Source organism: Sminthopsis crassicaudata, chromosome 3 (assembly GCF_048593235.1).
Source record: "Sminthopsis crassicaudata isolate SCR6 chromosome 3, ASM4859323v1, whole genome shotgun sequence".
NCBI lineage: Eukaryota > Metazoa > Chordata > Mammalia > Dasyuromorphia > Dasyuridae > Sminthopsis > Sminthopsis crassicaudata.
In genome coordinates, this window is record NC_133619.1 from 547,124,343 (window position 1) to 547,140,545 (window position 16,203).

Consider the following 16,203-nt stretch of genomic DNA (forward strand, 5'->3'; position numbering starts at 1 on the left):
AAATGTTACTCTGAATATACTTTTAAGTCCACACCTATGATTTCATCTACATAATGAACTGCCATTACTGATAAAGAGAGGCAACTCCTTTCTAACTGATATTTTAGACATGTGCTTGAAGAATTCACTGAGAGGTGACTTGACTATAATCACAAAACTTTCATATGCCCAAGAAAGAACTTGAACCCAAAAGTTTCTGGCTACCACAAGATACTATGCTATTACTATACTATGAATGAGACTCGGTGACATCCTCCTGGAGTCTTCCTGGCAAAAAAGCTGGGATGGTTTGCCACGTTCTTGTCCAACTCATTTTAAAGACAAGGAAACTGAGGCAAACTGGGTAAAGTGACATGCCCAGGGCCACACAATTAGTAAAGGTCTAAGTTCTCCTGATTCCAGATTTGGCACTCTGTGCCACCTACCTGCCCCCCCAATTCTATTAACAAATATCAAAGAATAAACAAGAAGGATGTTTCTTCACACCCTGAAGTATCATTGCTTTAACACTAAGAAACAAAGCCATCCTTATTGAAAAAAATCAATAAGATAATAATTAAAGCTCAAATGGACCTTAAAGACCCTCTAGTCCAAAAGTGTCAAATTTACCTGTGGGAAATATTTAATAAAATAAAAATAAAAGAAATATATTGTTAATTTGTAGTTTTATAAGGCTTAGCAGTCCATTTCTATTCTAGATTGACATCATTGATCTAATCAATGAGGAAAATTACCTTTAATTCCACATATTTGGGAATATAAGGCAAAATGGCTCACTGGATTCAAAAGAGCTTTTTCTGGTTCTAAAATGCTGAACTGAATAGGTGTCTGCACCAAGTTCTAAATCAGTGTGGCAAGCCCCTAGAAAATATCTATGAAATTACTTTGACCCTTTATAATCCTAAAAAAAAAATGCAGTTACCAAAGAGTAAAGACTGAAACCACTGAAATGGAGGAAAATGACTAGTCTCAAAACATGGCCAATGAGTAGAAAATAACCATAATAAAATTTGTAATCAGTTCACTACCACAGATTTTGTTTCTCAATAATTAAAAAAAAAATACTGACAAATGTTAACAATCTCCCTAAAAAAAAAAAAAAAAAAGAAAAAGAAAAGTCAATGAAGGCATAATCAAAAGTAAGTAAAGACTAGAATTTTAATAGGGTTGATGTCTCAAATGTAAAATATATTGTTCCTCAGTAATGGTAAGCATTACTTTTTGTATGAAGACAGATTTACAATCAGATTCATGAAACAAAAGTCAGGATTTATTTACCTCACTTACCCAAACTGGCATAGAACTCTGTATTGAACAGGATCTGAGACTTATTAAGAATGATGATGGCAATTGCTGAGGTGTGTTTCGAAAGATCTCCACACTTTCTTCACTTGTTATGGATCCACTTGATCTTTCTAAACGTGTCTCTGGATCTCTGACCACACACCTACTATCTGTTTCACTCAGAGCACCTGTAACAACTTCTCTTTGACTCCCTTTCATTTCATCAAAACCCAAATCCTCCTTTCTAGATTCTATTTGGTCTTTTGTTGAACTCTTGCTTGAAGAAGAATCATAAGGTGTGCTGTGTGGCACCCTCATTCTATCAAACAGATGTGTATCATCAGAGGAACTAAAAGTTGGGCTCTGTAGAGCTGCCCTTCTTGGACAGACATCTGCATTTTTCTTCTGTACTGGTAACTCCTCATACTGCTTTCCAAGAGAAAATTTTTCCTTTTTAAAGTTCTGTGAAGGTCCTTCAGTAGAATAGCTACTATCACTTAAAACAGATTCAGGTTGAAGTGGTTGAAAGAATTCTTCAGACAATGCTTAAAAAAATTTTTTTTAAAAAAATCAGTTAATCACATATATTTGGTGTCTAGAAATAGACCAAAATAACACAACTTAAATAAACAAATATATATAGCAAGCAATTCTCAGTGCTTACTTAATTTTCTTATCATTTAATAACATTCATATATAAGCTATGTAAAGATGAGCTTTCTTAATATTGAACAAAAAGCTAAAGAATTTAGATACGAACAATATTTAATTTTTATTACCTCAAATTAACTCTTCTAATCTGAAGAAACTACATCATACAATAATATGACTCCACTAGCTACCATGAGCTTTCTCAATAAAAACTAATGTTTGCAAATATTACATTCTAAAGTATCATTCACAGGTTATTAACTTTTAAGAATTCTTTTGAAAAAAATATTCTTTGTGCTTTCATTTTATATATATATATATATATATATATAAACAAATCTAATCATAAAGTATCCAAAGGATACCTCTATTCTTAAAATTACTGTGAATCTGTGGGAACAATTTCCAGATGACAAAGAAAAGATAATAAGAAAGCAAATATAGAGACAATGCAGAAAAGCAGTTTACAGAATAACAAATCAGTCAAAGTCTAATTCTTCGTAGAGATCCTTCTATGCTTGGGTTATTTTATTTAGGCTCAGAATAACCAAGAAATCTTACCAATTAGCCTTTTATTGAGGTTTACTTAATTGTCTAGGTCATACATACCCAAAATAGTTTTTTCTTTAGGCAAATCTTCAGTTTGGGTGGAATCAAGAGCCACATTCGTTCTATTCATAGCCGAATGTAAGTTCACACCAACAGAGGAATGAAGACTGGTGGCCCTCATAGTTGTGGTGGAGTTTGTACTTTCATGAGATCCAACTGTATCTTGGCTTGCAGGAGTTGAAGGATATGTGGTCTGATAGAAATACACATAAGTTTAAAAAGGTTAACACAGCCAATGTAGTCATTCCTATGATGTTTTTACATTAATATCATGCTGAAAATACTATGATTCTTTAATAGCAATTCAAACACAATTCCAACTTAAAGATCACTATATGAAAAGGTCTTTTTTTCAAGATTCTACAATGGAGATGGGTAATGGATGAGTGGTTTACAGTTTTTACAAAATATTTTAAAGTTTTAAAAATTTCTTAATTTTTATTTGCCTGTCTTCTTACAAATCAAATTCCATTACAATAACAACAATAATTGATTTTTAAAAGTTCTATTAATACTTAATGTCAAATACCTTGCTCAGGTCTTGAGAAAGCCCAGACTGAGAAACAGATGATGAAAAATCTAAGTCAAGTCTTGGTTCCAGAGCATGAAAGAGCTGATGATATAAATGTGGAAAAGTTTGTTCTAATTCTGTAAAGTCAGGAAGAAGTATTAGAATTTTGGAAAAAAGAAAAAACTAATTTTGAACTACTTTATATAAACTAAGTAAATAAATACTGTGAACAAGATTATGTTATTGCACTTTGGGGCAATTCAAGTAAAAAAGCAAAGTTTTGTTTCTTCTCCAGCCTCTTTAATATCATCAACAAAGTGATTTGATATAAGGGCAGATCTTCACTATCTGAGGTATTTAAGACAGGAAAAACACTTAAATCACCAAAAATCAAGGAAGCCTCTGATGTACATACCCCAAACCTAAAGACAGAGAAGCCTTCATTTCACGTGAGCTTTGCTTAGAAAAAGCTTACTTAAGAATCAATTATAATGGGACAGCTAGTTGGTGCAGTGGATAGAGCACCAGCCCAGACCATCAGTCAGAAGGACCTGAATTCAAATCTGGCCTCAGACATTTAACACTTCCTGGCTGTGTTACCCTGGGCAAGTCACTCAACCCCAATTGCCTCAGGGGAAAAAAAAAAGCAATTATGCTAATAATAATGAAAAAAGGAAAAGATGTAACAATTAATTAATTCAGCCCCAGGTTACTTTTTTCATTAAATCCCTCAATTCACCATTCTGTACCACTAAAGCTTACTGAAGCTGAAAGCTCTAAACAGTTATTTAAATCGCAATAAAGTACAAGTTGCATGTAATGCAAGTTGTGGTCCATTTAAGAAACTAGTCCTTTCAGATAGATTTACTCCTTTCTGATTCTCAACCCCTCCTAGCTGATGCATTACCAATTCAGGAAGCTAGGATCTTTGATTCACAAATCCTGGTCAAAAGCACCCTTTAGAATTCCAATAGGAGATCTCCCAGCCCCCTGGGATCTGAGCCAACTTCTAATTCTAATGATCTGCTTAGGTTTTCCAACCCCCAACAAGCAAATTCTAGCCTTTGCTGAAACCCAGCAAGAAGCCAATTTGGGACTCTACCCATAGGTCCTTTAGCTAAATCTCTCATTATAAAAGAGCCAAGCTGGAGTGTAGTGAGCTGTCGTCTCCAGAAGCCCCAGAAGCTCTGGGAAGAGATCTGCTGTGTCTACTCAAATCTCTCAGACAGATTCTTCTTCCTGTAGTGAACCGTTGTCTCCAGGCAGTTGCTGTTAACTCTTGTCCAGAGAAGTGACTTCCCTTCCTGAAGAGAGCCCCGTCAGGCCTGATGTAATGCAGAGACTTCTCCTCTTTAACTCTTGCCCTTCTCCAGTCCAATCTGCTCTCCAGGCCCAATGTTGCCTCTTTTATCCTCCCAGAGAATGGGCGTGGGATAATGCAAGGGCTTCTGGGAAGAACCACTTCAACCAATGAGCTTGCTCCTTCTATCAAGTCAACCTGAGTTCTCACCTTGTAATTGTCCAGACAACCTGAATTCTCACCTTGTCATTGTCCAGACAACTTGAGTTCTCACCTAGTAATCCTAACACTGGAGTCCCCTCTTGACAGCCGTTCCAAACATGCCAGCCTTACACCTGGCATGCCAAGGATCTCTGCCCACTGGAACACTGTTTCCGGTGCCCTCTTAGCTCTACCTTCACTTTTTATTAACTAGACTTGAACCTTACTTCCAAATCCCATAATAAATCAATCTGAAAGGACTAGTTTCTTAAAGGGCTACAACCCGCATCACATAGTCAGATAAAAGATGTGTGCTTTTCAGATGCTTATAGCTATACACAGGAAAACTGATGTCCATAAAGCAAAATGTTTCAGAAAGCCTGTAAGCACTTGAGGTGAGAATATGTGATAACCACAAGAGAAAAGAACAGAGATATTAAGAGCTGAGAAAAGTCAGAGAGAAATATAAAAGAAAAATGAAACGAGAACTACATGAATGAAGTGGAAGAGAGTGTAAAATGAAAATAGAGAACAGAATTAGAAAAGAGATGATTACAACTTCAACTTCAGAAATGAAAAGTGAATTTTTAGTTATTTTATTTCCTGTCCTTTAAAAATCCTGGGTAAACCTGTAAGAGACAGATATTATACTCTAATATTTACTGATAGACAAAGAGTTTCTGAAATGACTAAGATTTAAGGAAAATTATATAAATACCTGAAGGTGTAGGATACTGAAACATATATAAGTTCAGGGCAAATTTCACTACTTGAGTCTCTTCCTAGTTTGTATTGCATTGCATTTTAATTAAGTGCTTTTGCCATTGGATTTTACATCTTTTGTATGGTCAAGCAACAAAGTGAATTTGCAAAGGGCTTTTTGTTTAGGAAAGGAATGTAATGTTTTATGACTAAAAATAAGCAGTCAGTTTGGGGATAGCAAAGGAGCACTTAAATATAAAATATGAATGTTTGGCATCTGAAAAAACTCACTGCAATAATTTAGAAGCATAAATTATTTTTATGCTAAAAACATTTTCCCCCCAGGTGTCTCTGTAATTTTTGCCTATTTGTTTATGACCTGCTGGAAAGTAGGATTTCAACTGTTATCTAAAAGCTTGTACCTGGAATGAAAATTTATGTTTAGAAGATAGTGAAAGTATAGACTGAGGTCTGGCAAAGTGTTGAAATACAAACTTAACTGTGATTACTCTTGCAGAAAAAGCCCTTGTCACTATTCAATGACAGCCTAGTATATAATTAGTATTGGCTTACAAACATGAGAGAGAAAAACCTGTCTCTGAGAAACACGCAATTTATAAAAAAAAGAAAATTAACATGAAATAACCACCAAACATCAACAAAAAAATTAATCGTATGCACTCAAATGCAAAATTGTACAATAATAATCTAGAAAATGTAAACATCATTGAAGGCTTCAAGGAAGTGTGATCTGAAATGTTCACTAATATAAAGGATCCATAGTGGTAAGGATTTAGAGTAAGGTCTTTATAAAGAAGGGAAGGAACAGAGCAAACAAAAGGAAGGAGTATGCACAGAGACAGAACTGACCTAAACGGAACAGAAAGATTATGTTAGAAAATATTAAGATAAAATGGGAAGATTAATAAAGACTCTTGAAAGCCAGATTAAGAATGGTGACATTTAAGCGACAAGTTTTGTTTTTTAAAGGCAAATGAGTTTAAGGGTCATACTGCTGGAAAGTGTTAAGTGTCTGAGGCTGGATTTGAACTCAGGTCCTCCTGACTCCAGGATGAGTGCTCTCCATACTGTGTTATCTAGGTGTCTCTAAATGACAGATTCTTAAAAAGGTAATAAGGTAGCAACACACACAAAATAAACTTGGTGAAAGTGATTATCATTTAAGAAACAGATATCCATGCCAGCATTTTCATTTATTTGGGTACACTCTAATGCATCATTACCTGAATTTGCAAGGTTTAAATATGACTTTTCATTACTTAAAAAGCTCCCACTAGACACTGTTAATGAAGATGACTGATCATCTTGTAATTCTTGCACATGGGACTGAGAACCAAAGTCATTACTGGACCATGGTATGGATGGCAAAATCTAAAAAAAAAAAAAAAAAAAAGTAAAAACAGAAGAACAGAAAATCACACAGCTGTCCATTATCATGAAGAAATCACTGATACTAGTAATATCAATTCTGAGCTCAGTTCAAGTGTAGAAACCTTCACAATTAAAAGGTCAGCAGAAAAGGTTTTCATCACTGCACAGAATTGAGTAATCACACACACACACACACACACACACACACACACACACACACACACACACAAACTCTCTCACTGTCTCAAATTCTCACTTGTTCCCTTTTACCTACATTCTCACTCACATGCACCCCCCCATTCTTCTCACAAACCATTTTAACTTCTATTTGCTTCTCAAACACATACAGATCATGCATCACAAAGACTAAAAGGTCTTATGATGCTCATATTTGGCTATTTTTCATCATTGATCTACCTAAATGACAGCAGATCTCAGAAGACACCATATTCATAATTTGCTTTTTAAAAAAAATAATAATCTTGTTAAGTTTAAATTGCATACACCATACACACACACAAAGAAAAAGAGTATCTCTTCAAAAACTACACTGTATTATTACTAACCTTTTTTGGCTTGAAAGTTGAATCAGGATGTATAGGCACTTTCTGTTCCAAATCAGCAGCATAACTTAGTAACTCATGATTCTCCACTACAACATTCTCAGGCTGGCCTGAAGATCAAAATTAAATGTGGAATTTTAAGTTAGAATCTAATTCTATTTCAACATAATTTTAAAAAAACCATTAGGTGAGTCCCCAATATTAGGCAGAATGTGAATCCAGATGGCCTCACTTTAAGTTTAGCTCTTTATTATTGCCATGTTGTCTTTCTGAGTACAAAAAAAAAAAAATACTGGAGGTGACAGCTAAGTATGTACACAATAAATCCTTACTGTCTGACTGAATGCAGGATAAGATGAGAACATTTTCAATAATGTTTAGAAGTGATAATTCTATTCACACATTTATAACTTAATGAACAGTCACAGTCATTGAGCAACCATTTCACTTGAACTCTTTCCCTCTTCTCTCAGCATAATATGCTTGCAACACTGTGTTTATGAAGGAGGGTAGTAGTATGCAACAAGGTTGAAAAAAAGTGACAAGTCAAATCAGGTAGAAATAACTGGTTAAGGAGTTAATGTTTTATCTTACCAATAAGAGCCACTGACATGGACTGTTTTTCCTTTCCTTTCTTAGGTTTGTAGAATTTAAGGATTAAAAAATGACCACTAAGTTCGATTCACTCATTTCAGAGATGCAAAAAGATTTGTATGAGGTTGTTATAGAGTTAATGGCATAGAAGTACCTAGAATTAAGGTTTCCTGATTCTGAGACCCATTCATTTTCCTATATGCTACAGCATATATATACCCTCCACTCATGCAGATCAAAACCTGAAATTTGTAGTCTTACAATATTGCCTCAGACCAACATCTCCATCCCCCCCAACCCCCCAAATATTCAGTGAATAATTTCAAGGCATCTGTGACTTTGGATGGGGGGAGGGAAGGAATAGCATCTTTGTTTTTAACAGCCTCCATCTGAAATTTAACACTTTCTTCAATTATTTAAATTACTATACTAAAGAATGGGTCCATAGGCTTCACCAGATGGACAGAGAGTCCACAACACAAAAGAAGCTAAAAACTAAGTTTGCTTGGCATACTAGATTCAGCCTGGAAATCAGGAAGAACTGGTTCATGTCCTGTCTTCAGACACATACAGGCTTTGTGAATAAATCTTTTGGTCATAACCAATTAATAGGTATTTATTAAATACCTACTAGATGCTAGGAGATGTGATAGATGCTAGGGAATGCAATACAATAAGACTTCAAACCAGGTAGAATAAGAGGCCTCATTTACCAGTTGGAATCTATAAAATAAAACCAAATAAGTTAGTCTTCTAAAATTATTAATACTCTCTAGGAAGCAATAAAAATATACTACTGTTGGAAGGGAGGGGAAATAAAACTGAAATAGTATTTAGAATATAGTAGGGAGTAAGAAATAAGAATTAGGAAAAGATAAGGAATAAGTTACTTGAAAAAGGAAAGAAGCAAGAAACTGGAAATAATGAAGTATCCTACTCAAAGTTTCTACTACTATTTATTGATACTATTTCTTCCTAATCTGTTAAGATATATGCATTAAACCCATAAGATGTAGACAGGTCATTAAGAGATATATTAATAAAGATAAGCATTAATCTCTACCCTCCAAAATATTGTCTGTTTGGTAAATAAGACTAGCCCACATGAAGTAATGCAACATTACAGTCCAGTGCCAATAGCATAGTTTTAAAATAACTACTTAGAGAAGAGATAGATTATTAAAATACAACTGTATTTGTTGTGAATATAAAGCTTTAGCTGAGCTTTGAAGGATAACAAGTCTATTAATCAACTTATTCATCTTTTACCTTAATGATACATACCATCATTACTACTTCTATGAATTGGCTTTGCAGTTTGCAAGCTAGCAGCCTGATTACTCTCTTGTGATCCATCCCCCAAACTCAGGTATTGGCTTACTGATATCCTGACAGGATCTCTATCTTGAACAATAAATTCTTCATGGTTGTTAGAATCCAAATCATTTGAAAGTAATATAGAAGAAATCTGCCTATAACATTCTCTCTTCTCTGAAATTAAAAATGATTAAATCAATATACATATACATATAGATCAATTGATCTATACAGCACAATATGAAGGTGAGGAGGCTAGATAAAAATTTCTGTGAAAACAACAACAAAACTTGGTACATCTAATATGAATCGGCAGTGAGACGTGACCAATTCTATATCCCAGAAAAAGGACTGTAGCATACACAGTGAAAAGAAAACCATTATGCTATACAAGAGTCAGCTGAAAGAACTGAGGATATTTACTCTGGAGATAAATAAGAAGAGACATGACAGTCTTTGATAAGTGGAATCTCCAAAGAGCAATCAATGTCTTAACTTACTAAAGAAGACAATTAGAGAGAGGATAAATTATAATGACCTAACTCAGGAGGTAGCAGATTCCCTAACAACATCTCCTTATATACTTGTAAAGATTGCTAAAAACCAAAATATCTTAGTTTATAGGCATAGAAGATCTTTAAGATTTTTTGACCCTCAAATGCTTAAATTTCTTAAATTATTGTAGTTCAATTTTCATTATATTTATGTTGCATCTATATTCAGTGTTTCTAAGTTGGTATAATGAATTTCAATTAAAAACAAGACTTGTTAAGCACCTATTATGTAGAAGTTACTGTATTATGAACACAGATAATAACAAAACTATCCTTGACCTCAAGACCTTTATATTCTGTTGGGGGAAACAACATGCAATATAATACAAAGAAAGTACAAAATGAGTAAAAAATAATTTTGGAAATGAGGGCATGAGGTAATCATGAAAAGGTTTCATAATTGGCATATGATTTCAATTTAGAAGAATTCAAAGAAGTAGGGTGAAGAAAGAGTACATTTCAGGTATAATAGTTCAGGACAATGGCATAGGAGATAATAGACAGTGCTGTTAAGTGAGGAACACCAAGAAAGTCAGATTGATTATGCTATGGGATGTGAAAATGAGGATAATACAAAATGAGACTGGAAAAACAGGTTGGGAGCAAGTTGTAAAGGACTTTAAATATCAAACAGAGGAGTTTTTATTTGGTCTTCTAAGCAAGAAGGACTTATGGGAGTTTACTGAGTAGCGGGATGATAAAGTTAGATAAAGGTACAAAGACTCAGTCTTAAGGGGAGTAATATTTAATATGGCTAAAAAAGTAGATGGGAACTAGATTTTGATGGGTTTTGAGGGCTAGACTGTATGAATGCTAGACTAGGCATTAAAATTAAACTTACAGATAACTGAAAAACACTAAAGATTTCTGCACAGAGTAATGATGTGGTCAGGCCTTTTAGAAATATTACATGAAAAATATATGGGAGATAAATTACAGAGAAAAAGAATGACAACAGTAGGAAAAATAGAAAATTAAGTGGCTACTATATTAATTGAAGACAGGTAGGTGGCACAGGAGACAATGCCAGGTTCCATCCATCAGGAAGTTTCATGTTTCCTGAGCTCAAATATAGCCTCAGACACTTATCAACTGTGTGACTTTGGACAAATGATTTAACCCTGTTTGCCCAAATTTCCTATTTTGTAAAATGAGCTAGAGAAGGAAATAGCAAACCATTCCAGTATCTTGATCAAGAAAATCCAAATTAGGTCATGAAGAGTAAGACAAAACAGAAAATGACTGAACAAGAACAATAGCAATAATCTGGATGAGGGGTAATAAAGACATGACCTAGACAAATGAAGAAAAGGGAATGTATGAGGGCATTATGGATGTAGGCAGAGTCAACTAAGCAAATGAAAGAATATGGGAGAGAGAAGGGCAAATCAAAGATAAAATTTCAAACTTGGATGACTAAAAGTTTGGTGTATCCTCAAGAGAAATATATAAATTTAAAGAAAGATGACTAAACATCAGGAAAAATTATTGTAATGTTAATTTTAACTGTTCATATGCAAAATAAATTACATATTTAAATAGCAAATTTACTGTAATCCAAATCCCTATGTGCAAACAGTGTAACTGATTTTACTTTTTCATTATAAAGAAATCATCTTACTTTAAACTAATCTGTTGTTTGCTGGAAGAAAGAAGAAAAAGGGATAGAATACAAGGCCTACAATTCAACAACTATGATAAATAAATATGCTTGGAAATATTTAAATTTCTTATATGGTAATAAATTTTATCAAAATTTAAAAAATTGATATGTGGATACTTGCTTACCTCCAGTAGAAACTCTACTACTTTTTGGTGATTCCACTTCTTGAATAACACTAAGTTCATGTTGATTTAAATCTAGTCCTGATCTGATTTTTGCTACAGGTGGTTTTGAAAGTCTTTGTCTTAGGTCTCTGTTTTGCAGGTGACCTGTCAAACCAAAATATCATACACATCTAAACCTTACACAGCAACTACTATCTATATGCTATAATTCTTCCACCCAATTAATATAAGAGGAAGCTATCATAATCGAGACAAAATCAGTAAAATAAAAACAACAAACCATTTTCCTTACCAATATGCTCATCTGCATTGATGTTTTCTGAAAGCAATTCTCTATCATCACATTTGCTTTTATCTGTATGATTAAGTCCTTCCTGATGATTTCTTTCTACTTCTTGTGACAGAAATAACTGTGTGAATTGCACTGGCTTTATTTCTTTCACATTTTGGGGTGTGGACTTATTTGCCTTTAAACAAAACAAAACAAAACAAAAAAAACACAGGAGGAGAAAAAAATCATTTGAATAAACTTGAGTTTTTTCCCCCAACTCAGAAGCATTCTGTTTTCCAGTCCCTTCCTTGCTTCCCCTATTAAAACAAAATAAAACACATACTCGTCTCTCACCTCCCCCCACCCCCAAAACATCCACATCTGAGAAGATTAAAGACCCTGGAGACCATAATTCATGAGACTTGCACTCCAGCTCTTCCTCTCACCAATGGAAAACCCAAAAACTTCTATCAGAGGAGAACTGGGAGCACCTGGGAGGAGATGATTTTTGAGGGCAATATTCCAGACCCTTTGCTTCTCTCACAGGGAAACTCTAATGCAGCCATTGGAGAGAGAACTCTCAGGAGTGGTCTGTGAAGAATCATTCCAAGATGCCAACATTCCAACTCACACTGTAATTGGAACTTCAGAACCAGTTAATTCTTCAAGTTATTCTACTGACTAAATTCTACCAACTCAGCATTTCTACTCCTATACCATTTAAAGGTCTCCAACACCTACCTCTTAATATACCACTTTTCTGGTCTTCATCTCTTCTTTTTTAATTAAATATTTTACTGATGTTTAAAAATGACTGCCAAAATTTCACAATGACCTCCTCTTGTAACAAGGCATACGTAAGTAAAATAAACACAATGACTGGATCTCATAACATATGCCTATGCTACAACTATAGCCTATGTCATTTTTAGATGATGTGTCAATAAATTTGGGGGTTTTGTTAACTATTTGTTTTCTCTTTTGTTTTCTTAATTTAATTAATTCATATTTAAGATTATGATTATGTTCATTACCTGTTTGATTTTTTTATCTACTCCCTCTTCAAAACCAACTAGTTGTTCCTCTAGTTTTGATTCCTCCCTCTCTGTTCCCATTTGCCTAACTTATCCAAAATGCCTTAGGCAAACTAAAATTTTAATTTTTTTTCTTTTAATCTGTAATTCCCTTTTTTTTTTTTTTAAAATCCTTCTCTTTCCTTATCTAGCTAAGTTTGGAGTTAAAATTCTTGCCATAATACCAGCACTGATTTCATACTTTGACAAATAATGCTGGAAAAGACATTGGAGGTTTTGGAGAGAAGATATGATAAGATCAAAGAGGTATAGCAGCAGCAATATGAAGAATATATTAGGATACTACTACTGGATAAATAAAAATGTTTTATTTTTGTCCAATTCCACATTCATGAAAAAAATCACAATCTGTTGTCAGTTCACTCTACCACCACCTTGCAAGGCCAAATGCTGTTTTTCACTCTCTCCATGGCTTTCAATCCCCAGTATCTTCAGTTCTTTCCCAGCTCTGCTCCCCTTTCTTCTCTATCTTGATTTCTTAGTACATCAGTTCAACTTGACACTGACATGTCATGGTCTCTGAGTATTACTTCTACCATCCTCTGCTGTAATTCCTACACATATGATGCTGAATAAAGCTGGACAAAAATCACAACTGTTCTCACTACAAATGTTAGATAATCTCAAACGAGTCTTTGCTAAGACTCACTATCCCATCTACCACAGAGCTTTCCAAATCTTTTAATCCCTTCTCAAACTTTCCATAGCTTTTCATGCCATTTATTAGAAGCCATTTCTTCTTCATCTCTGATTACTCAGATGCCTCTCTCTGCCTCCATCTCCTTTCATCTGTATCACAATTCGAGGTGATCCTTGCCAAGCATATCTTTCTAGCTACACAAATGATCTCATTCTATCCTATCTTATCAAGCAGATTGCTTCCTCTATTATCTTCAAGTTCTTCCTTCCTGACAGCTGCTTCCCCAGTGCCTACAAAAATGCCCATGTCCTACAGATAGGACTGTCAGAACACCTTCACTTGATCTAGCCATCCTTGATATCCAATGTCTTTTATTTTTCTTTCCTTTTGGAGCTAAATTTCTTGAAGAGAACTTTTATAATAGGTTCCTCCATTTCCTTTCTACTCATTCTTTTTATAATACTCCACAGTCTGGTTTCTGATCTCTTCATTAAATTGGAATTTGATCTCCAAAGTTACCAATGTTATCTTTATTGACAAATTTAATGGCTTTTCTCAAAGTTCATTCTTGACCTCTTTGCAGCTTCTGACATTGTCAATCACCATTTTTTCCTCCATACTCTTTTCTCTAGATTTTCATGGCTTTATCTAATAATGTATCCTAATTCTCCTCAGTCTCATTTGCTAAAATTTATTATTTTTTATGAAAATTGCAGATGTCCCTTAAAAGGTCTATCTGGGGCCCTCTTCTCTTCTTCTATATAATTTCACATGGTGATTTTATTAATTTTTACAAAATTAATTTCTTTCTCTGCAAATGATTCTCAGATCTATTTATCTAGATTTCATCTCCAGTCTCATGTTTCCAACCTCTATTATAAATCTCATATGTTGTCAACATGTGAAACTTAACATGTGCTGTCCCCCACCCCCACCCCAATCCCCTTTACTAAAAATCCCCACCATCCACTTCTCCAGGCTTACAATCTAGATGTCATTTTCAACTCCTTCAATCTGTTGCCAAATCCTAATGACCCTACTTTCATAACATCTCTTTTAATTATTATTTATTTTCTTCTCTCCTTTGACACTGCCATCAACCTGGTATAAATTTTTTATCACTTCCCATCTTAACTACCATGTCACCATAAAATTCAGTAAATTCCAGTGTTTCCCTATTACCTCCTGAATCAAATAATTTCTACCCCCTGGCTTCCTTCAAGTACTGGCTAAAATGTCATTTTCTATAAGAAGCCTTTCCCAATACCCCTTAATGCTAGATTCTTCCTTCTGTTAATTATTTACAATTATCACACAAACATGAATGTATGTATATATAATGAATGCTTTTTGACTAGCCTTTTGCATTTGTAATTTAAGAATTTAGCATTCTGCCATGAACAAAGTAGCCATTTAAAACAGGTTTTATTTCTTGAAAATCAGCTAAGAAATCATTACAATAATACAGGTGATTAGGACTTGTTTACAAAAAATTTGAGATTAGAGGGGCTTCAGTGAATATTAGTATCAAAGTTCAGTATTTAACATGCATGGAAGAATATTTCCCTGAAGTAGGAACTGACACAATAAAGAGTAAGGAACTCAAAAGAAGTAGAACATCAGGCAAGAACAAGGAAGAGAATAGGGATGAAAAGGCAGTGAGGTTGAAGAGTAGAGACATTTTCTCACAATAGGAAGAGAAAATATCCTGTACGAGGATCAGAATATTAGATAAGGCTGACACACACCAATGATGACTGGAAGCCATAAGGTACAGTCACATCAATGACTTAATTGACCAACAAGTTGATTCTAATCTTCAGTAGCATTCATTAAAAACAGTGTAATATAGGACAATATCTTAATATTTGTGATTTTGAGAGTCGCTCAATAGATTCCGAGTAAGCCAGAATGAGTCACATAAGTGATTTTAGTATTTGACAATGTCAAATCAGGGATGCTTCCAAATTCACAATGGTATCAGGGTACTAATCTTACTTGTTTTCATGTCAATCAGTGTAGTTCAGTCTTTTGGTTGTAGGGTTGAGAATTCCAACTATCTCTGTTGGAAGAAATAAAGATTCAGGATGAAACCTGATTTTATCTTATCTATCCATGGAATGTGGGAAGGCGGCAGCTTAAAGTCAATTAAGGTTTGCTATAAAGAAAAATCTTCCTGACAATAACAGAAGTTCAAAAGTGGAAAGACCTGCCTCAAGAGAGGGTAGGTTCCCCTTTTTTAAAGAACTCCAAGGAAAAGCTAAATAAGCACTTGTTGCCTATAGTATAGTGGGAGTTCCTTTAGAATGTGGGTTAGACTAGACAGTTACAAGAGTGATGAAACCCCAAGTCCAAGTGATTAATGAAGCAATAAAGCTGCCAAATAAAGGGTATAAAGAGAAAAAGGTCAAAGTAGGATCATTCACTGTCTGACATGACTAGAAGGGAAGAGATGAAGGATCATATTGCAGTGCTCCTGCATTCTTAATACATACCACAGGATCCTGCACATATCAAATTTTTAATAACTATAGAAAATAGAAGAGCAGAGAGGGAAGCTTAGGAACTTCATGTTGTTCAACTTTGTTCATTACTATAAAGTACGTAGTAATCCTCCCTAATCATCTTTCTTTGTATTCCCAGCAATTAGCCAATATCTGGCAAGTGCTAACTGTTAGGAAATGCCTGCTGAATTGAACAGGCTGGAGACAAAGACATGCGCTGACAGTGAG

General features: G+C 34.4%; 1 protein-coding gene and 2 non-coding genes across 13 annotated transcripts in view; all 3 read right to left on the minus strand.

The window, feature by feature from the left end:
- CEP295 (centrosomal protein 295) overlaps positions 1-16,203 on the minus strand; it is a 100,782-nt gene that overhangs the window by 45,561 nt on the left and 39,018 nt on the right. For 8 of the 11 annotated variants that reach the window (XR_012488420.1, XM_074304529.1, XM_074304524.1 and 5 more), the window contains 8 exons: positions 11,759-11,933; positions 11,467-11,610; positions 9,092-9,298; positions 7,217-7,323; positions 6,503-6,650; positions 3,074-3,192; positions 2,545-2,737; positions 1,279-1,829 (listed from right to left, as the gene is read on the minus strand). Coding sequence is in view for 10 of the 11 variants with exons in the window: in XM_074304529.1 (XP_074160630.1) it covers positions 1,279-1,829; positions 2,545-2,737; positions 3,074-3,192; positions 6,503-6,650; positions 7,217-7,323; positions 9,092-9,298; positions 11,467-11,610; positions 11,759-11,933 (1,644 nt within the window). In the remaining variant the exon portion in view is untranslated. The remainder of the gene's footprint in view (positions 1-1,278; positions 1,830-2,544; positions 2,738-3,073; positions 3,193-6,502; positions 6,651-7,216; positions 7,324-9,091; positions 9,299-11,466; positions 11,611-11,758; positions 11,934-16,203) is intronic. The other 3 variants (XM_074304523.1, XM_074304528.1, XM_074304526.1) reach the window with 2 other exon arrangements.
- LOC141565263 (small nucleolar RNA U2-30) lies at positions 6,749-6,816 on the minus strand. The gene has a single exon (XR_012488939.1). It is a non-coding gene; the product is annotated as a small nucleolar RNA U2-30 (small nucleolar RNA).
- Positions 6,984-7,064, minus strand: LOC141565265 (small nucleolar RNA U2-19). The gene has a single exon (XR_012488941.1). It is a non-coding gene; the product is annotated as a small nucleolar RNA U2-19 (small nucleolar RNA).